The 21,225-nt window shown below is 42.8% G+C and overlaps 2 protein-coding genes across 2 annotated transcripts in view; one reads left to right on the top strand and one right to left on the bottom strand.

The window, feature by feature from the left end:
* The window catches only part of IDUA (alpha-L-iduronidase), a 45,558-nt gene extending 38,712 nt beyond the window's left edge, over nt 1-6,846 (top strand). The window contains exons 11-14 of the mRNA XM_015653331.3: nt 620-745; nt 1,352-1,428; nt 2,209-2,309; nt 3,884-6,846. Coding sequence (XP_015508817.1) covers nt 620-745; nt 1,352-1,428; nt 2,209-2,309; nt 3,884-3,984 — 405 coding nt within the window. The 3' untranslated portion in view covers nt 3,985-6,846. The remainder of the gene's footprint in view (nt 1-619; nt 746-1,351; nt 1,429-2,208; nt 2,310-3,883) is intronic.
* A 1,374-nt stretch (nt 6,847-8,220) lies between these two features.
* LOC107216337 (purpurin) lies at nt 8,221-15,252 on the bottom strand. Its single transcript, XM_015653332.3, has 4 exons — nt 15,136-15,252; nt 13,579-13,715; nt 12,000-12,112; nt 8,221-10,952 (listed from the first exon to the last, which is right to left on the bottom strand). Exons 1-4 carry the CDS (start codon nt 15,250-15,252, stop codon nt 10,726-10,728), a joined length of 594 nt encoding a protein of 197 aa, XP_015508818.1. The 3' UTR covers nt 8,221-10,725.
* Nucleotides 15,253-21,225: the final 5,973 nt, after the last annotated feature.

The following is a 21,225-nucleotide window of genomic DNA, read 5'->3' on the forward strand; positions in this document are numbered from 1 at the left end:
AAAGAAGAGGTCGTCTTTATTCCCTTCAGGGTCCGCATTCAGTACTTGCTTTCTGATTTTGGTCAGAAAATGTCAAAAAAAGGCATACAGTACTTTGTCTTCTCTTCCCGGTCACCCAAGTGACCAAGTGACTATTGCTAATGCCCATTAGATACTGTAGGAGACATCATCTCTTCCTTGAAAAGGACAGCAGCAAGATTTTAGATGCTCTTGGCTGTCTGGTGCAGCCTCATCCCCAGAGACCGGCTGTGTAGGTGTCATAGCTAGTAGTAGCATGCTCTCCACACTGGGAAGAGATGGGGCCATGGTTTGTAAAGACCTCTAGCCTGAAGGACACCCATGGGAGGTTACAGAAGTGACAGATTGCGCCTAAGGGCACTTGTGATCAACCCAATTTGTGAGGCGGACAAACCCTCTGTTTCCTGAAGAGCCGGAAAACAGGTGAGTATAAAGTCTCCCAGTGTGGAGAACTTTGATGCCGGTAAGCATTAGCAGTACCAACTCTATTGGAAATTTGGAGTCCTAAAGTAAATACACAGGCACTTTACACTGGTTTAACAGTTGGTCTTCAGGTGCTGTAATGAAAGATTTTTCACTACGATATTCTTCGGCTCCACAGGACCCACTGGTAACAGGCCCGTTCCCATTTCCTGAAGCTGGCATCCTGACACTGAAGCAAGACTTCCCCATTCCCTCAGTCTTTCTTATCCACATCTGTGCAAGACCCAAATCAGCTCCTGATCAAGTATGTGTTGTATTCTATCATTAGATACATCAAAACTGAAACTGCTTCCTGCCTTAAGTCTTAGAAGAAGACCATTTGAGTTAACTTTTTGTTAAAAGTACCGTGTAAGAATTAGTAAATAAACAATTCTTCTCTGTTTTGATGAGAATGCTCTCAAAGATATAATTCAAGATACATGGCAAGTGATAGGAGCAGCCACTGAGATGAATGGAAGTTCATGGGAAATTAGTAATGCAGTACTGAAAAGTGCAGTATCTCTTTAAAAATAACATGGTATGCTACAAGGATTGACAACATCTCTTCAGTTAATAATTCACAGCTCAAGCTAAAATCGAATCATGGCTTCCATATTAGGTGTCTGTATCTGCTCTTTCAGTCTTACCCATGTTCTTAGTGGTACCCAGAGCCTCAGAAGGTCCTCTGCAAGGTTGATGAGTGGGAGACATAGGCTGCAAAAAGCTACAGAGCCACAAATTTTGTTTTTACACCTGATCTCAATGGAAAAAAAATCAAAGTAAATAATTAGTAAGGAAGGATGAACACAGAAATTTGACCTGGGTGATTGATTTGTACAGTTTTCTTACATGGGCTTGTGTCTTTGGACAGGTGACTGGTGTTCGTTTGATCCCTCTCACAAAGGGGCAGGTCATTGTGCTGTGGGATGATGACTGTGTAAAGTCAAAGTAAGTAGCTTTAAAATAAAATGGATACAAGTGAGTTACCAATATACTATTCCCTAAGTTTCCACAAGCCCTACAGAGTAAAACAAGTTCACAAATTAATTAATTGTTGCTTCTTGATAGACAGTACAGTGCATTTGTCTGACAAAATGAACTGTAGGGCCTGTGTGCACAAATTGTGAAGAGCAACCCTGCCTCATTTGCTGCCTGTTCAAAGGAATCTGCCTGTTGCTCACCAACATTCAGTGGCATTTCTGAGGGAATTTTATTCAGCATAGCAGACAGATTCATGATAAAAGTTACATTATCAGCAGATGCCTAAGTGGGATCTTGCACAGCTCTGTAAGGGATGTGAACTGGAAGAGAAGACCTCCCACTGTTTGCTTCAGCAAGCTGGACTCGACTGGAAACCCTCTGTGGGTGAACTCTTAAAGGTTATGCACTGTACAGCTAGATTGCCTCAGGAAGCAGTGACTTAGCTACTTTTCAAGCCAGTCTCCCTAGATTCTTGATTCTTGATAACCCTGGAGTCTGAGTGAAAAATGTGTGACATTTTGTGATGCTGCACATACCCAAAGCAGCAAGTCTAGGTGTTTTTCTGAGGGCTGTTGGAGCCTGGTTCTTCCTAATAGTGGCAATTCATGCCATCTTACATTTGGTAGGAATGAATCAACTGAATATTTCTTATTTTTGTCCTTCATGTTGAAGTAGCCCTGAGACTAGTATTTGATAGTTCACACGTTATCAGTTGTATTTACAAACCTCTCTGGTTCTATTTTCTAGGTGTATAAAGACATTTGAAGTGGAATTCTCGTCAGATGGAAAAGCATACCAGCGGATTAATGCCAAAGACACAATATTCACTCTCTGGGTCTACAGTCCAGGTATGGCAAGAGTACTCACATTAGGTAATATCATGTGATATTGCCACCCATAAGTATATGAACCATTGTTTAGTAACTACTGAAGGTAGGTAACTTGCTAGTAAAATACAGTCCCTCACAAATAAGAGCACATCCCTTCCTTTAGGGTCATATTCTTCGTAAGAGCTTTATTCTCAAGAACAGTGATCAACAAGTAGGACAATGAGGACATTATTAGTAATATGCCATGGGTGATTCCTTGTCACAGAAGCCAGTCACTGAGCTGCAGCCCCGTCAAGGTCCCTGAGGAGTTAAGGAGCACTTTTGTAGCTGGTATAGAAATATGCAAAAACGATAACAAAAAAACCCCAACAAAAAAGCATGACCACACCTTGCAATAGAAGCTTACTCAGATGAAACATCCAAGTGAAGAAATATAGTGATGTTTTGTTTGGGTATTTTTTTTTTGTTTATCTGCAGGTGGAGGGTGGTGGTTGTTGATGTTTTAAGTTTGGTTGGTTGTTTTTTCTTTTTTAAGCAAATGCAGTGTAGTCTGCAACATGACCATCCAACAAGTATTGATAATAAGCACTGATGAGAGCTGAGTGAAACACAGAAAAGCCTTGCCTTATGGTGATATTATTAAAAAGCAGTTGAGAGATGTTTTTACTAGAAACAAGGGTTTATCTTACCCTGAGAAAGTATTAACATCAGCAGTGGTTTCATAAAAGTTCAGCACTATTATTGCAATGCAAGGAATACACAGGCAAGCAAAAACTGAATCATGGCTATGACAAATCTCTGAAATTATTATTCGCTATTATATTATAATTTTATATACCAGTCTTAATAGTTTGTTTCAAAACCAACAGCAGCAGAAAAGACTGCTTGAGAAAATAACACATCTCAGCAGTCCTTATTGCTAGGAACTTCCTCCTCATGCATTATTTCTAGCATTCTTTTTTTTTCTAGAATAAAAACACTAAAACACACATAGAAATCAATTGGTTAGATAAAATACCCCCAAACATCGCTTGTGTGTTCAAAGATTTTGCTAGGGAAAGCTCTGTTCTTTGAACTGGATCAAGGATAAAAAGCAGTAGAACCACAGAAGATCAGCTCACATACCTTTAAAGTAAGTGTTGCTGCTTTCTGAGTAAAGCAGAGGGTTTTCAGTCAGCCTGTGTGCATCTTGTTCTGCTTCTTTGTTGAACCTGTCCCCACATGACCTGTTCCAAAGACAAAATTCAGGCAGAAAAGTTGGGAAAAAAGGAAATTACTAATTGTGTGTTGCAGATGCCACAGCCTTCTTCCAAAGGAACTGCTAGGAAAGCAGTCCTGTAGCTGTACTTGCAAATCCTAGTAAGTAGAGAGGATATCCTTGGTGAAACAAGATAAAAAAGCCAGTACTTGGCCATGAGGAATTTGTTACAATTTTTAATCAGACAGGCACAGACACATGTAGGGTGCAGAACTGATTTCCCCAGCCCATTCCACAAACTTACATATTGCAGGAGTAGTGCCTGCTTCACATTTTCCCAGTACCACAGATGTTACCATTTTATAGTGACCATTTCTAACCTTTTCATTTGCAGGAAGCTCAGTCTCCGGCTTTTACAGAGTGCGTGCCGTTGACTACTGGGGGAAGGCAGGCCTGTTCTCTCTTCCCGTGGGGTACGTTGAAGCTTTCAAGTGACACTGAAGAGTGGTGCCTGGCTTGGTGTCAGAGGGATGTATGTTCCTTGCAAATGACAACTCCCCAGAAAAAGAAACTCCTCCCAGGCTGAGGAGGGCGTATGGAGACGACCTGATGAAGTTAGGAACGAAAGTTAGAAGCAACTGCCCCTGTTAACTCTTCACAGCACAAAAGACAGCTTTATCAAACAATCACAACTACCAACCCAACTGGTAAGAGGCTACTGTAGGACAGGGATTCAGCCTGCTAACTAGGAATTATGGGAATAAATATTTATTATTCCCCATTTTTCACTGAGCTAATGGCCAGGGCAAACTAAGATTTATAGAGGTCACAAACTGTAGCAGGAACAGAACCATTTCTTCACTGTGTGAGTGAGGATGGCAGCAAAAGCACATGGAGGACCTGCCTTAGCTGCCAGGCTTAAGGGTTAAAGGTTAGCTGCCTTGACTTAAGGGTTTGATGGAAAAGTGCGCAGCAACCAGACACGTTCAGAGCATGAGGTAAAGGATCCCTTATTCCCTGCTGTCTAGTCACAGTGGGTTATTTCAGAGCACTTGCCATGTCTTCAGGTGTATGAGGTTTTTCACCCTCTCACAGAGGGGTTTCCATCCAGCTCTCTCAGTATTTGTGACCATTACATGGATGGCAGAGCTATAGGCAGAGGAAGGAGTAGCAGCTCATTCTCAGAGGGGAGAAGGCACAGAAAGCCCTAGCTTCCAGATTCCCTGCCTTTTCTCTTTTTTGTTTTTGCCCAAGTCACCTGTTTTCTCTTGGTCAGCTGCTGCCTCTTTGTGGTGGAGGCTCCAACCCTGAAAGTCCTTTGTCTCCATTGCTGGAGACAAAGCAGTGGAGAAAGCAATGGAGAAAGCTTGGTATCCTTCAGCCCTTACAGCTAATACATCCCCTCACAGACTTTAAGTCGCCACTCAGCTGTACATGGCCAGGAGAAAGCTGAAACACTAGTTAGAGCCTTTTGTGTTTTTGTATGACAGGACAGCACACTCTTGAATGTAGCAGGGCTGCTACTTATGACACTTAGGAAATTAAAAAAGAACAGTTTGAGCTCCTGTGCTTTGCAAAGCATGCGCAGGAGTGTGTGATAGATAGCCCTAGATCACGGGCTACAGATCACCACTGGCTGTGCTTGCAGCTGCCAAACACTTTATGTAAACAGCAAAATTCCCTGAAATTGCAGGGGTGCTGCTTTATTCTTCCCTTTTCACAACTGGCACAGTTTGAGCTGTGCCTTTAACAGGCTCACAGAGAGAAGGATAATGCCAATGAAAACAGCTGGAATGTTTTCCATAAGAGGAGTGACTTTGTCACACAAACATCCCCTACTGCTCTCTTTGCTGACATCAGCCACCTCACCTAGATAACAACAAAAACTGCATATTTGATGAAACATTCAGGTCTCGGAGAAAAAGAAGTGCCTAAGTTTTCACAGTAGGAGAGAGCTGAACTACCTCAAATGCCCTCAACTTTTACAGCAGAGAAAAGAAACATATGCAAAAAATTAGTGCACGTGAGATGTGGCCTTGTATCTCCTTACTTGCTGGTTACTTGTTCATGTGCTTGTACTGAAAATTAGCCTTAAAAGATTTATTGTGTCACAAAATTCAGATGAAATATTTCTTCCCACATTTAAGTTTTAATAAGTGCCCTTGTCACATTCTAGTCCTCCAATTCTTTGTCCATACAGGCAGAACGGAAAAGGGCCACGGGTCCTACTGAACTGAAAACCATCTCAATTTAAGAAAAGTTACTGAGACATTCTACTTGGATGCAGATAGTAAAAATATATTTTAAACTTGTAATAATTGCCCCTGAGTGAAGGACCAGTGTACACTTATAAGTAAAATCTAGCAGTTAACACATGTTTTGCTAGTATGAGGTGGAACCACAAATAAAATGATTTAGAGAAAAATTAGGTATAGGGTCTTGAGAGATTTTAGTGTGCCTGAAGCAGGAGATGTATGAGCTTGAGTGGAAAGTTTAGTGTGTTAGGATGTCCTACCTGAGTAGCCCTTCTGCTTTAAAATTTTATCACTCTGGCAATCAGACTATAGCAGTCTTTATCAAACCAAGGACTATGTACTAGTTACAGGTGTATTAAAAAAAAGAAAATAAAAAAAAAATGAAAAAGAAAAAAGAAAAAACATAACTGTAGTGAATAGTATTGATTCTGTTATGCAGGGATGAAAATTTATAGATGTGCAAACCATGAAAAATAGAAGATTTCTTCTGAAAATCTTCTTTGCTGCTATGATATAAACTCATTCCTTTGAGAAATGAGCATGTATGGACAATTCCAGAGAGAAAAGAAGTTGGTATTTCCAGGTATGAGTTTATTTCTAACAAATCATAAAAGTTTTGAAATAGCGTTTTCTTTTTTTATCATTTAATGTCTACAGAAAAACGCTATTTAGTACTTGAAACCTGAGATTTCTGTAACCATATGTTGCTGACTCTGATAGTGATTCCAGAATAGCATGTTTAACTAATCTCCTCTGTTACATGTAGTGATCAGCCTCCCATTTCAGAAGTGCCAAGTATCCATAGCACCAGGTATGAATAGCAGGTGCTTAGTAGTTCAGTAGTATCATAACCAAAGCAAGGCTGCAGAGCACTCATGTATGTCTTTTGCTGTTCATTAATCCAAATAAGAATATGTAACTGCAACTGCAATGTGGGATTATTTGCCTGTGCTTCAAACAAAAGCTTGTGAGGCTATATAACCATTTTGCAACTTAAAGAACCTTTCAACTGAATATTTTACGTTGCCTACTTGTGTATATGCTACATTTGTTACCATCTTTTGTGAGAGCAAATAAAACAGTTTTTAATCTTTCACATGAACCCTGTAAAAACAGGATCTGGTCATTGTGTTCCAGAAACTACTTACAACTCTTATGTCACCAACTTAATCTTGGAAAGTAAAAACTATTCTCTAGGACTGTCATGTTTTAACTCCAGCCAGCAACCAAGTACCACACAGCTGCTTACAGTGGCTACTAGCACAAGGGGTAAAAGGTAGTTTGGACTTGTGGAAGTTCCAACATTACATACAATTGAAGCATGAAGGGAACCTTACTATTAAAAATGTCAAGGCTGAAGTAGAAACCTAAATGCATAGATTGCCTCAGTTACCACAGCCCAGGGAGAACTGTTCAAACTCAAGGTGGTATCGTAGTGTCTGATCTCAGGACGTGCAGTGTCCTTGCTGGAGGAGGTTCACTGGTGTGTGAAGGACAATATCCTTGCAGGGTCCCTCCTGCTGTTGCGCAGTCATAGTCTTCCTGCCAGCACTAAAGGACCTTCTGAGGACAAAACAACAGTCCTTTTAATGCATAAACAATTTTTTTATTTTGTCTTGTTAGTGGAAAGTTTGTGCAGGACAGAGATTATGACTTGGGACCTATACACACACTTAAAACCCAGGAGTAATAGACTGATTTTCATCAGACAGCTCAAGCAACAGCCTCTAGATATACCTGAGATGTTTCATGCTGAACTCAGCAGAATTTGAGGAGAAGTGTAAATCTCATCAGAATACATTCATGACCACCTGCCCTATTCTGCCTTGTTTTTAACATTTCCTGCAGTCATTGAAGACAAATGGATACAATGTAACTCCCATCTGCTCATTAATTTATCACATCATACAATGAGGATTTGCTTGTGGTCCTGATGGGAACATGCTCCCACAAGTACAATGCCTGGTTCATGTGAGCTCTATGGTGTATTCAGCTAGAATTGCCACTATATTTCTGTTATCCTGCCGGCTTTGCCTTATGTGGCTGAGGAGGGATTTCACTGCTTATTTCCTCTGGACAGATTACACCAGGATGTACATAAGGATGCACTGGGTCCTGCATATTGATTATCTCTTGCTACAACTCTCATCTGCTCTGGTCATACAATTGGTACAACCACAGACATTTGAAATCCCACTTCTATAAGACTGGTAGTATGGGTCTGACAATTTTGCCCAAAGGCCACTCTCCTTCAGCTAAGGGTTAGTGTTGTCTAATCAGTTGTTACACAAGTCCTAAGGTCACAGATTCCACCCCAATACTTCCTGCTGGGAGAAGGGTGGAAGTGGAGAACGTTCAATCAATACACTGACCTTGCACTTAGTCCAGCAGAAAAGACTGATATTTTTTCAACACTCTGTCTGTGTGGGGTTTTGTTGGCACTGCCTGCTAGTATTCCTCTGTTTCTGTCCTTAGCTTTAGGTGGTAGTTCACACCTTGTTCCCTGTCAGGATAGCTTTCCCTTGACCTGAAGAGCAAAGATGTCTTTATTGAAGCAGGCTGAGCACCTTACAAGTATTGCCAGGAAATGCTGGGAAATAGAAATTTGAAAGACTTCACTGCATCCCTGAAGTGGTCCTGGTCCTGGACAGTGTCTCTCGTCTTCGGTTTCTATGTTCTTTCTGGTTACTGTTGGTAAGATTGTGCAAGCATCTTGCAGAGGCTGTTTAACAGTGTAGTGCTCTGAAGGTCTTCAATCAACATTAGCCTTGTTCCATACGCCTTTTGGAAGCCTTAGGAGTTGGGGCTGTTCAGCTTGGTCTTACCTCTGTGCTTGGTGATTATAACTTGTAAAAATTTGTGTAGTTGACAAACTGCAGGGTTCAGCAGGATGCTGGGGTGTTCTAGACCGGTATTTTTATAATTAGGAAACACAAAGTTAATGTGATTTTACTAAAAGCAGTGGGATATACATGTCAATAATGCTGACTCAGGTTACCCTTTTTCTACATGGACATTTCTAGGTACTTTTCTTCTGGTTTTGTCTGTTTATGAAATTCTTTGCCATAACCCAGTCTGTTCTATATAATTCAGTTCTATACTTTTCAGATACTGAAAACTGGATTATGAATGCAGAGGGGAGAAAATTACTGGTAATGCCATTAGAAATGCAAGCACCTACTCATTTAAAGTAATGCCCAGTGTTATTGAAAGTAGCATCTGCTTTATTGCATTTGCAGTTTTCCCCTTGGGAGCCTTGCTGCTGGTAGGTCTGCCTCAGACATGCTCTCGAGTCCTGTTTTTGGCTGGAGCCATCTCATTGATGTGCCTGCACCCTGCTCTGTGCCTTGCCCTCTTGCTGGCTGGACTTTCTAGGTGAATCCCAGACTTGCCCTGTCACCATGCTCTTGTCTGATGATAGCACTGTCAGGGGATGTGCCCTGCTCACCATCCTTGCCCTGCCCCCCATGTTCAGTGCTGGGGAGTGACACTGCCTTGCCTGTACTGGGAACAAACACAGTGGCTGCTGTCTCACCGCTCCTCAGTGAGCATCTTCAGTCCTTCTGCTCCCCAACAGGCAGGACAGCAGGCAATAGAAACCAGTTCCAGAGGTGACTTTTTTTCAAAAACATTTATTGACAAATGCCACATTAGGTATTTCCTTGAAAATTCAAATATCACTATTATATTGCACACTGTTTAAAGATCCCCCAATATTTTCATGTGTTTTTCAGGAAAAACACACTATTCCATACTATGATTTTTTTATTATTATTAGTTGAGTGGCAACTTCAAGACCAAGAGGTCTGGTTTCTGCTTCAGGATAGGATCAGAAGCGTACTTTTAGCAGGCCCCTGGAAAGAAAGAAAAGTAAACTTTAGACTGTGTAAGTAAATTTGCAAAGTGCTTTAACAGCCTTTAAGTCCCCAGTGAATCTATAACTACAACCTTTCTAGATACTTCTGAATCACAGTAAAAGACTAGGATGCCGAGTGCAAAAGTTGCTGTTTGCATTTCTCTGTGTCTATTGGCAGAGACACAGGCAGTCTTTCCCAGCTAGCCATGGGCTTTTGGTTTTCCTGAGCACCCTGCAAACCAGCTGCCTTCCCTCTGCTACAGGGAGCAGCACAGAGGGGTATGGGGCAGGGATGCCCATGCCATGCTCACAGCCTTGGGTGATGCCAGTACCTGCTCTGTAGTAGAGGACTGGCTGACACAAGAATGTGCTGTTCAGGAGGTTTTCGCTGCCATTCCTTGTCCACAATGCGGAACATGGGTGTTACATGGCTTAGTAGAAGGTCAACTTCCAGGCAGGGCGATGAGGTTGTGAAGGGTGTGAGTGCTCAACTGCCAGCAAAGAGGAATTTCTGCTTCCTGCATAGCCCTAAAAAAGTATGTGCCTATTTCATGGACTGCATTTGAACTAGAAGATCAATTCCTGTTCCTTCAGAAAATGGGCTTTAGACATGGTCTGTTTGCATGTATGTGGTTCAACTGCTGACTCCCAGTGCCAGCAGATGCAGTCAACAATGCTACTCAGACCCCCTCATCCCTGCTGCTCAGACCACACAGGACACAAGTCGTGATGGAACTAAGGAGGCACCTCTCATCTCTTCCTGGAGGACACTGCACAGACCCAAGGTAAGATGCTATTATGCTAGTAGCCAAGACAAGCATTTCCAAGTGCAGAGATACTGGCTTGTTGCATCCATTTCTATCCTGTCTACTACAGTAACAAAGCTGATCTTCTTCCGGTAGTGTACCACTTTCAACACACAGGATTCCTGTAAGTAACAATCTTAAGGCTGCAGAACCAGCCTGTAGCAGGCTCTTGTCCTTGCGTGGATTTCCTTTTGTAGCTCTTCCTATTAGATCTAACATGATGGAAAGGTTGCTAAAAAAGAACAACTGAGTTTGCTGTGGTTCTGTCACATTAACAGCAAAGGCAATCACCTATTATACAACTCAGTGAGTTTGCTAATTAAACAGAAGTACCTGACTGAAGCACAGGCTGGAACTGGCCAGACATGCAGATTTCTTCCTGCTTCTGGCGCACAATGCGTTGGATGGCTGGGGGGAGGCCACGGGGGTTGCGCGAGAAGATCAGGGAGTAGCCATCATCACAGGAGCCGTCCTCCTTCAGGCTGCGGCAGGCGTAGGTGATGGCATAGTTATCATAGTCAGTGTCAATCACCCAGTAGTTGTCCCCTGAAATATCGAAACACACAGGTTTGTTACAGTGGGCACAACAGGGCAGAGGTGGATCCTTCAGCAGGGAGATGGCAAACTTCACATGGCAGGGATAGCTTTACAAAGGTTCTATAATCACGTCACACATTCAGCTTATCTCCACGCCGTGAGGGGAAGAACTGGGACAGACACAGGGCATCTTGGGACCGTGATTTTCCGCACCATGCTCAGTGCATTTTCACCTTTTGTTTCTTAGGCTAGAAGCATTAGGAGGACTAGGATTTTCTAGGTTTTCAATGACAAAATATCTCATTATGTTGCTTGCTCAAGTATGGTTGAAGGAAGGACATACGGTACAGATTACAATTCCTATACAGGAAGCAAAAAATATGTCCTGCTTCCTAGCCTTGGTCAGCTAAGTTCTTTTTGGTGTGGCTTATCTGCCAGTACTAAGGAAATGTACTTCTTTCTTACACATTTGAAGTCCTCCCCAACTGTCACAGCTGGAGAACCACAGCTATGGGAGGCTCAGGCACAAAGGATGGACTTTGAAGGGCAAGTAACTGAGGTTCAGCATGAGCAGTTTCTGAAAAGGGGACTTGAGTTAACAGCTGCATTTATTTGAGTCCAGCTGTGTCTATCTGAGGAGAAATGTGTCTTGTTGCTGGGGTGCAGCTGTGGGTCCACATGTCTCCTCTGTTTTGGTATGAGTACAAGGATGACTGACCTCAGCATTTTTAGAATGCCCACAGTGGGCCCCAGGATATATGGCTTCCCTAGGTTCAACACCACACTTGACTGTACAAAACCCATTTTGTGTGGCCCAATACCTCTAAGCCTCCTTGTTAACATATGGTGTATAAGAGGGATCTCTGGAGAGTCTCTGGATGCTGCCCTTTCTGTGGAAATAAAACACACTGCTTGGATAAAGCATGTCCCCCAAAAAGGATGTTTTGTCTTCACTTGGAACAATCTGAGCTGAATTGTTTTTCCTGCTTATGTATGGAAACACACATCTGGACAGCTATAAGCAATTGTGTCAGGGGACTCGAGAATTTAACTCACCACCACTGGAGAGATAGCTGGCCAGTCCCTGGTAGGTCATATACATTTTTGCTGGAGTGGTTGGGTCAGGTACTGTGTACTGAGCAGCCATGTCAGCACAGATCACCCAGAAACTGCAACGAGATCCACAAGATTGAAGGTACAACCTGCCAGCATGAGGGCTTGAAATGGGTGTCCTTCACTCAGGACTTGGGCATGACTGCCTCAGGCATGGGCATGGTCTTTCTTAAGCCAAAGTCACTGTCATTAACTAATCTGTGGCACCCCCCAAACACTACCAATGATTGCTGCTGCTGTCTGGTCCCCAGCTCTACTGTACGGCTACGCTGTGGCTGGGGCAGTGCCCTGACCCTCCTTCAGTTCAGTAAGCTTTTTGCTACCCATTTCTACACAAGCAGACAGCCACCAAGCACAATAATCAACATTGTTTATTGGATTCCTGCTAGCAGTCTGCATTTGGGCTCTTTTGGGATCAATAGCTGTCCCCAGGAAGAGGCAAGCAGTTGTCTCTCCCCTGTCTATCCCTTCCCAGCAGTATGGACACAGGAATGTCTGTACAAGCACAGTAATAGTTACAGTCCCTCTACCAAGCTGTACCAAGGTGAAAAGCTGTCACAGCCTTTGAGAGCCCTGTGGGACACCTGTGAGTGTCCATTTGTTCCATGCCCTTCTCTGTTTGGTGTCTGTTTGGTTTGAACACCATCTACATTTCAACGCTGTTTGTCAAGCATTACTGGATTTGTGAAACAGTGGAAGGGTCTTCATTCCCTTCATTGCTCAGGCTGTGCTTCCCCTTATCCTGCCTCTGCAGAAATAAAATATGCAGCAGCCTTGAGACCCCACCTGTTTTCTGAAGAGTCCTTTCAGGCATCTTCCCTCTTGCACAGTATGGCATGCCTGCAAAACCTCATTTGCCCATTCCCAAAATATTTTGGAATGCTGCACTGTGAAGGTGCATAGCCTCCTGCTACTGCTAACATACTGGAAGCCACAGATTTTCACTTCTACTCTCAGAAAGCTATTTAATCTCTTTACGTGCTGTAATTCCTTGTAGTAATCATGACCAACAGGCAAAACTCTAAGCTCCTGCCATCTGTCCATTCAGGCATTGCAATTAGATATATATCTAAGACTTAACCACAGGTTTTCCTCAGAAATCTGTCCAACACTGTATTGCGACATCTGTGGAAGTAATGCTCCTCTCCTTCCCCATAACCCCTCAGTGAAGAGAGTTGTCCTGCCCTGAGAACTGTCCTGTCCTGTCGCAGGCCCACAGCCTGCACTTGCTCCTTTTCTTGATTGCAATTAATTTATCTAACCATTCCATCAATCAAGATTTGACTTAATAATTGACTTTATGCAGTAGTTTTGTGATGGACCCAAACCAGAGCCAGGCTATGAAGAAACTCAAGACTCACAAGTGTCTAACCTCTAGCTTCTAATCTAATACTTTGGCTGAACTTCTCTTTTTGATGAAGAAAACCCAGCCATATTGTGTGTTCAGGATAGATCATCATCCATGTTCCCCTCATCCAGTATCTCATGACAGCAACTAGAACTGAAAGTCAGGAGAGCTCACCCGAAAAGCTTCACTCGTCCTTTGGAGGATGCCGTCATTGTACCATCTTCCTCCACAGTGTATTCAGCAGAGATGTTGTCCTGAAGGAAAAGGCCTTCTGGATCCTTCTTGGCCAGGGCATACCATTTCCCTGCATACTGTCATGAAAGTGTATGAATATCTGGTTTAGCCACCATCACAAGAAACAATTTTGTGATCAAAGTGCATTTCTAACTCTCCACTGCCTGATAACTGCCAGTCTGAGCTCGGGAGGGAATGTAGCGCACAGACCCTGCAGTGCTGCCTGATGAACCCTTGCCTCTGTGCCACGATCTGGGTCTAGCAGCTCTGCACTGCTGAGTGCACGTAGTCCTTGTCAAGTGAGACATTCCTGTCACCATGACCCCGCACCAAAAGCATCTCCCGTCCTAAGATGTCTTCTGAGGGTCAGACTGGTTCTTCCCTGATCAAGCCCCTCGCCTTCTGTTCCATGGAATACCATACCAAATTCAAGACTATCAAATGCAGGCACGAAGACTGTAGCAATCTGGCTGGAAGCAATCATTGTGGCTGCCACTAGCCACAGTTGATCTCTGATGGGGTAAAGGGTCTACCCAGCAAAGCAGAAAGTGATGACTACACACTCAAAACAAGGAGAGGGTGTGTTGGGGATAGTAACAGCAGAGGGAAATGTAATGATATTAAGGAAAGAATATGTCCATACGAAAAAAAAATGGGCCGCTGAAAATGTGCAAGAAGTATCTAGTACAATAAAAACAAGATTTTAACAGGTGACTGAGAGGAAGACCCTTAAAAGTTAGCACTATCAGTAGAAATACTGAGAAGAGCAGGAGCTAGCTGTGTTAAATCTGATTCTGCAGTGAAGCTAATGACAGCTGTTAGGCAAGCTATGTGCTTAAGCCTGCAAGGCCACAGTTCCCAAACACAGGTGCCTGAGTGAAAACTTTGACTTTTAAAAACTGGGATATTCCCAAAGCTCTCCCCAGACATGTTTTGTTTTCAGTAAAGCAAATCCTACAGAGAAAGTGCTTGCCACATCCCAGTTACCCCTGGAATTGTGGTGTTTGCTGACCATTAGTTAAAATAGGTACTGACACGTCTGGACCTTTCCAGCAGCAGGCTAGTCCTCCTTTTCTCCTCAGAAGCACAAATGATGTTGTTTAAACAGGAGTCATTGTTCAGCACCCCAGACTAGGTAACATTTCCGTTTGCTGTGACTCCCAAGAATGAGTAGTGGTGGATAGAAGTACCCTAGGGCGTCTGCTTGAGCTTCCTCTCTGATACGGATCTAAACTGCTCCTTTCACAGAACTGCTCAAAGCTCAGAGTTGTGCCAAGCTAACAGAATTTGAGCTCTAGTAATATCCCTGTCTTTCAAGGCCAGTTTAACCATAATGTTCAGGAGATTAAACAGTACTGAGAAAAGAAAACTAGACAGAATATGAAAGAACTTAACTTTTTGGTGAAGAACCCCTTTAGGTGAACAAAACTCATAACCTAGAGAAACAGTTTATAGGTAAAGTTTCTTCCCATGTACTATTGAAGTAAATGTAATTACCCTTTTTGGATCAAAATTGTCTTTGACAGAGAAAGACTCCACTGCACAGGTCTGAGCTAGGCTATATTCAACAGTGTAGAAGACCGAGGCCAGGAAAACATACTGTGCGTATTTCATTCTGCAAGACAAAAGCAAACATGGGAGTTTATTTCATGCAGCAGATGTAGTGCTTCCATCATTCCAAAACTGGTTTCTTCTCATATTAAGCAGACAATCAACTCTTCCACTGATACTGAGTCATTGTGGTGCCTAAATTCAGCCAAAACTGAACATCAAAGGCAATTGTTTTGGAAGAGTATTTTGCTTTCAAATAGTAGGAATGCAGTTCATTGTATTTTTGTATTATAAATCAAGACAGACTATGAACTGTAAATCCATAATCTATGGACCAGCCAGTAAGAACTGCTAAAAAATTGAAACATTTTGAATTTTGTTTTCACAGGAATAAAGATGTTCTGATGAAATGTTCTGGTAAAGCACTGTACATTGAAAAGATGTTGTTTTGAATTATTTCACAGTGTCTACTTTGCTTTCAAGCCAGCAAAGCTGTGTTCTTTAGCACCAGTTCTCACCAAAACAGGCCTTTCCTATGTGCCTACTCTAACACTATAATACACCTTGGTATTGGCTACCCTCTGACCATTCCTTCAACAAACATGGCAAATAATATTAATTTTCTAGAGGGTTGATCTGTCGTTGCAGCACAACCACTTGGTACCCATGACTGTTTTTCTCCTTGGGTATCCCAGCTCATCCACGTCCCAATACATTTATTTCTCAAACTTTGGGAACAGAGAACTTTCATGATATGTTCTTGCAGAGTATTTGACACTGAATACCTGTCCTGATGCCAAAAATAAAACAGTTATCTAATGCTTGTCAGCACCATCCAAGCTGAGCTACCAACCCAGAGCCAAACAGCCACACAGCTACACTAGGCTGTTCCTAGCTGCTGCCATGCAAGCTGCATTTCCCCGCTGCGAGTGATGCCAGTCTGATCCACCTCTGCTGAAGGGAGACCTACCTGCTGAGTAGAGATGTTGGAGATCCTCGAGACTCCTCTGCTTCAGTCTTTGTGCTGCAGGTAGCAGGAGAGTTTTGTGTCACTTGCCCTCCAGCTCCCTTTAAATAAGGAATCTGCAAAGTCACTTATTGGTTATTTTTGCTCGTGTGCCTGAATAAAACACTTAATCTTGGATAATCCATTATGTAAAAACCAACTGTAATCCTCACGCTGGTGGGTCTGACTGCTATAGTAATACAAACACAGCTTTTACATAATGGAAAAAGCTGCCCAGAAAGCTAATAAATCTGATGATTTGATTGTACCACTGCTTTGTCTCATTGAAGCCTCTCTGCTTCTAACACATGTTAGGAGAATAAGCACAGAGCATTAATTAGAGAAACACTTGGACTGTACACACGCATCTGCATAGGCACGTGTTCACGTTTGACAACTTGCATGAAGCAGGTACAAAATTAGCTGTTCTCATACCTGCATCATCAAATTAAGGTGATTCTTTCAAAAGTAGGAAGACATCATGCATTACCCACATGCAGGAGGGGACAAAAAAGTGTAAAAATGCAGTTTGGCCTCTATGTTCGTATCAAAATCTTGGAGTCCTCAGTTCTCCTGTGCATGTTTTTGCATTCTTTCTTTTATGCACATTCTTTCTAGATAATTTTGTCAATATTTCCAGTTACATAAATACTGCAGGTCTCTCTTCTCAAAATGTTCCCTCTAGTAGCCTTTCATGGGAATACAATACATAAAAAAAAGACAAGAAGGCAGAAATCGTGAGTTCTTTCGGCAGCAAACCATGTCTGCCATCCTCCAGCACCCAAAGAATTTCCCTAACTGCAAAGGCTGCTCCTGAACTCTTTTTCCCAGGCTCACCTGGGAGATCTAAGACTTCAGATATTGAAATAGGAGTTGGCTGTACTAGCAGTTTTTCCTCACACTGGGTGCTAAGTGCTGGGGAGCCTTGGACATAGCCACTAGGGACAACCCTGTAATTCCTATGGAGTCAGCCCAGGAAATCCTGAAGCTTTTGATTCTGATACAACAGTCTGGACTTCCAGAGTAAGGCTAAAGCATCTCGATGTTTTTGGCTTGCTGCAGTGATAACTTACTGCCTCTTGGCCAGGACTTTGTGAAGAGAAGCACACAGCTTTGCCCTGTACCTGATGTGAGCTCTCTTGCCTTCCAGGCAGCTTGTTTAAGGCTGCCCATTGCCTGGAAAAAGCTGTCCTTGCTTGCTGCCTGCAACTATGATTTGGCCTCTGTGCAGCTTCCATTTACACTTGAGAGGGAGGCTGTGGTGCTTTGCATGCAGCGTGGTGACTGACCCTGTCCTGTTCATGCCATCTGCACATCTTCAGAGGCAGCCTGGGCAAGTGCACACAGGAATGAGCTCGTGGTAACTGGAACTGCTTGGCCACTGAGAGTCACATACAAAGTAATTTCTTAAACTGCACTGCAGTGCTAGATGCCCATTAGGTTTTAAAGGTACTGACACCAAATATGAGATATGCTATTTCACCCTGACATGGGGATTTGACAGAGAACGAATTGCAGTGTTTTCTGTCAATTAGAAGGCTTCCAAACACTTATCACTTCATCTGGTTCCAACAAAAGAGATTAGTTTATGTCCATGTGAGACATAGGTGACACTCGAAGCCATGCTTAGATGAACCACTCAATCCCCCAGGGATTAGACACATGCTAATAATAGCTAATCACAGCACAAGATTTTGCTTGGTGAGCATAACATCTGTCACTGCATTACGTGCTGTTTAGAGCAAGAAGAAAACAAAATCAAATTTAACTTAATTTCTGCAGTATTATGGCCATTTTTGCTGGGCATAGGGAAAAAAATAGGGAGGAATCAAAGCATTGAAACATATTCCTGGGCTTGTTGAATTTGATGTAACATGGAACAAAATTTATAAAAAAAGAAGATGTCCTGCTGGAGAACACACATCCCAGTTCCAGGTTTACCAAGGGTTGAGAGGATGATGACAGTCTTTTCCACTCCTTTGTTGGGGATGCAGGATGCAGGAGAAGTAAGGCTTCCCCACAATGGAATACCAGAATTAGGTTGTGATCATAGAGATTTTTATTTTCTGTGACTTCTGCTCAGAAACATGAATCTTTTCCAAGAAAGTGAGTGGTGCAATACAGATGAAGAGGAAATTGTTTGAAGTTTGTTCTCCTGTGGTTCAAGGGTAAGATTCTTGGGTGTGTTATATAATCAGGTTAAAAAGGTATCATAAATCACTGCTTTAGGACTTTCAAGGCAATATTCGAGTACCTCACAGTTTTAAATGACAGAAACTGGGAGACGCCTTTTCCTTCTCAAAAATGATAATGTAATTCTTGCTGAATGTGTTGACTGACAATTGGCAGAGCAGGGCCTCACATGCTCCTGTACACACAACACACCTCAGAAAAAGGCACACACTTGTCACTCTGTTTTCAAGTGAAAGAGGGGGCTGCTGAAAGCAAGAGGGGTCAAAAAGCCTCAGCCTCTCTCTCATGATGGGCAGTCAGCCTGTGGGGAACAGTTTTCTGAGAGCTATTGACAAGAGCTTGCCAGAAAAATTAAGTTCCAGCTTCTCTTCCAAGCTCTTCCACATCTTGCTGCCTTGGTAGAACAAGGTGAATGCAGAGCTGGCTAAAATCTCTTTCTTAGTGGGATTTTACCACACAGTGATCTGCTGGCCAAAGAAGCATATTTAAGGTTTTGTGCCATCTGCTGGTTTCTGCACAACCATGTGGATGATGGTTGTAGCTTGATCAGTGAGCTGCTGGATTTCCTCTCCAACCATGGCAGTTTCCCAAATGGCCTGTTACTAATGTCTTCCAAAAGACCATTCAGGCCTGAGGCAACCTCATGAAAAAGAGACTATTTGGGGCCATCAGATAAAAAGACGAACTTTTTGTCGTTTTCTAGTACTTACTATAAGGCATATTGTTGACATATCTCTATACATATATAAGATTTACTACTACTGAACGGATCCATTTCCAGACACTGGCAGGTTTATTCATTTTAGTTGCAGCATTTGTTTAAAGATATAATATTTGCCTTTTTCATGCCAAGCTGCCAGGTCCTGGAGGGCAAAGCCCAGCCCTTTCAGTACAAGACTGGAGAGTCTGCCACTTCACTGTGGACAAGGAGGGAGTCATCTGGAAGCAGGAAAGGTGCTCAGTTCTCTGGAGATAAGGTCTTTACACTTGAAAAGATCTCTGATATATCTCTATGGCCTGATCCTATTCTTCTCTTGGGGGAAGGTGAGAGGAAGGAGATTGTTTCCTTCGGGCAGGAGTAGCCTATCCCACTATTGAAATGATGTAACAGACTGCAGTTAATCTCTGGCATTATTCCCAGGATGCTTTCCAAAAAGCAGGAGGCCTTCACAGAAGTCATGTGAATATTCCTGAAGGTATAAACCACACATGTAGTATTCTCTTTCCTTTTCTGTTCATGCAGCAGAAACAGCTTAGTGCAAAAAGTGCAGGAATAAATCTATAGGCTGTAACTGGTTGCAAAGGATGATGTAACAGGAGACCATATGTTTACACATTTCAGACAGCAGACAGTAAATTCTGCCTCCAGATTATTGCACCAGATTACTCCAATGGGATATATACAGCTCCTTACGTAGCATGCATCCCAAGGTGCTTTACAAAAGTGATACTGCTGGCACAGAGCATGAGTAGTTACGGGTAAGCCAGGATGTCCATGCCAGCCCTGATGATGGATTTAAAAGCTAAAACCAGAAGCACAAATTACAAAAGCCAAGGAAATCTGTATGTGCATGCAGTCAAAAGCCATTAGCTGGAAACCTGTCCTTAGTAGGTGTTAGAGGATGCAGTTTCCATGTGCAACAGAAGGTCCAAGGAAGGAAGGTTTAGGTCACAACACCTTTCTGCACTCCAAAGGGAGGGCAGCTGTGAACACAAGGCTGATTAGTGAGTCACAGAGCTAAGAGAATAAGCAAAGGCTTTCACATACAACTGCACTTCAGACTTCTATATCTGCTTCTTCTGCTGGGGAAATGGATGGAAGCATGGAATGGGGGGAAAGAGAGGAGTTTTCTAAATTGCCAAAAATGATAGAATGATTTTTTCTTTTTTTCATTGAGGATTTTTTTGTTTGTTTCATGTTTTAAGCAGCTGATATTTAAAGCTGCAAGACCTTAGATAGCCTAAGTCTTCCAGGGATATGTTTTCACCATGACACACTTCTCACCATTTACACAGAAAAATTATTAATATTACAGACAAGCCCAGAAGTTCCAGTCAAATCTCAGTCCCACAGTGTCACCACCTCTGTAAATTTACAGCCAGAATACTGAACCTGAAGATCAAGCTTACATCTGCTTCAGACTGAGCTACAAGCTGGAAACACTGAAAATTGCAGGGTTGCCTCAAAGAGAGAGGCCCATTAAAATACTACCACAGCAGCCACCTCTGGTGTAGGAACTGGACACTAAGCATCCCTCTGCCCACAAGAAGGGAAGGAAGAGGAGACACGCCACATTGCGGCCCAACATCACCAAAACCTCTGCAGGACTCACTGCAGTTCTGTGCCTGCAGGCCTAGCATGGGGAGCTATGGCCATTCCTGCTAGGACCAATGAAACCTGTATGACCACTCCTGCTGCTGGTCTCTGGAACAGGAGTATCTGCTTCCTCCTTGCTGAAGTCTTGTGTCTGCCGATGCTGGAAACCTCTTTATACTGTTCTGACAGGTGCACTGGGACTACACTGACACTTACAGCTTCTTCTTGTGATTTTTTGGCTTGAATTCTTCTTACCTGTGGTGGCTATGCTTGTCCCTTCTGGTTCCACCAGAAGGCGGCTTTTTATTGTCTCAGTAGCCCTTTTTAATTCCTCATTACTTGCTCTTCCATTACTCATGAAGTTAGTAATTTTCTCAGCTCCTTTCCTTTTCTGCTAACCACCTTGCTGTCTTTTTTCCCCCACTGTGGGTGGTCCTGTTTCCCACAAATCACTTCCCTCATTTGTCATGCTGTCCTCTTGTTCTGCAAACTTCTGCAAATCCTTCCTTAGAGCATCTTC

Source organism: Parus major, chromosome Z (assembly GCF_001522545.3).
Source record: "Parus major isolate Abel chromosome Z, Parus_major1.1, whole genome shotgun sequence".
Taxonomy (NCBI): domain Eukaryota; kingdom Metazoa; phylum Chordata; class Aves; order Passeriformes; family Paridae; genus Parus; species Parus major.

What these genes read in the sequence shown, in the direction of transcription:
- LOC107216337 (XM_015653332.3), bottom strand. Translation starts at nt 15,252, where the DNA reads ATGAAATACGCACAGTATGTTTTCCTGGCCTCGGTCTTCTACACTGTT. An exon ending in ACAATTTTGATCCAAAAAGG is followed by an intron (nt 13,716 to 15,135) that starts GTAATTACATTT and finishes CTTTCATGACAG; the next exon opens with TATGCAGGGAAATGGTATGC. An exon ending in CAGCTATCTCTCCAGTGGTG is followed by an intron (nt 10,953 to 11,999) that starts GTGAGTTAAATT and finishes TCGATATTTCAG; the next exon opens with GGGACAACTACTGGGTGATT.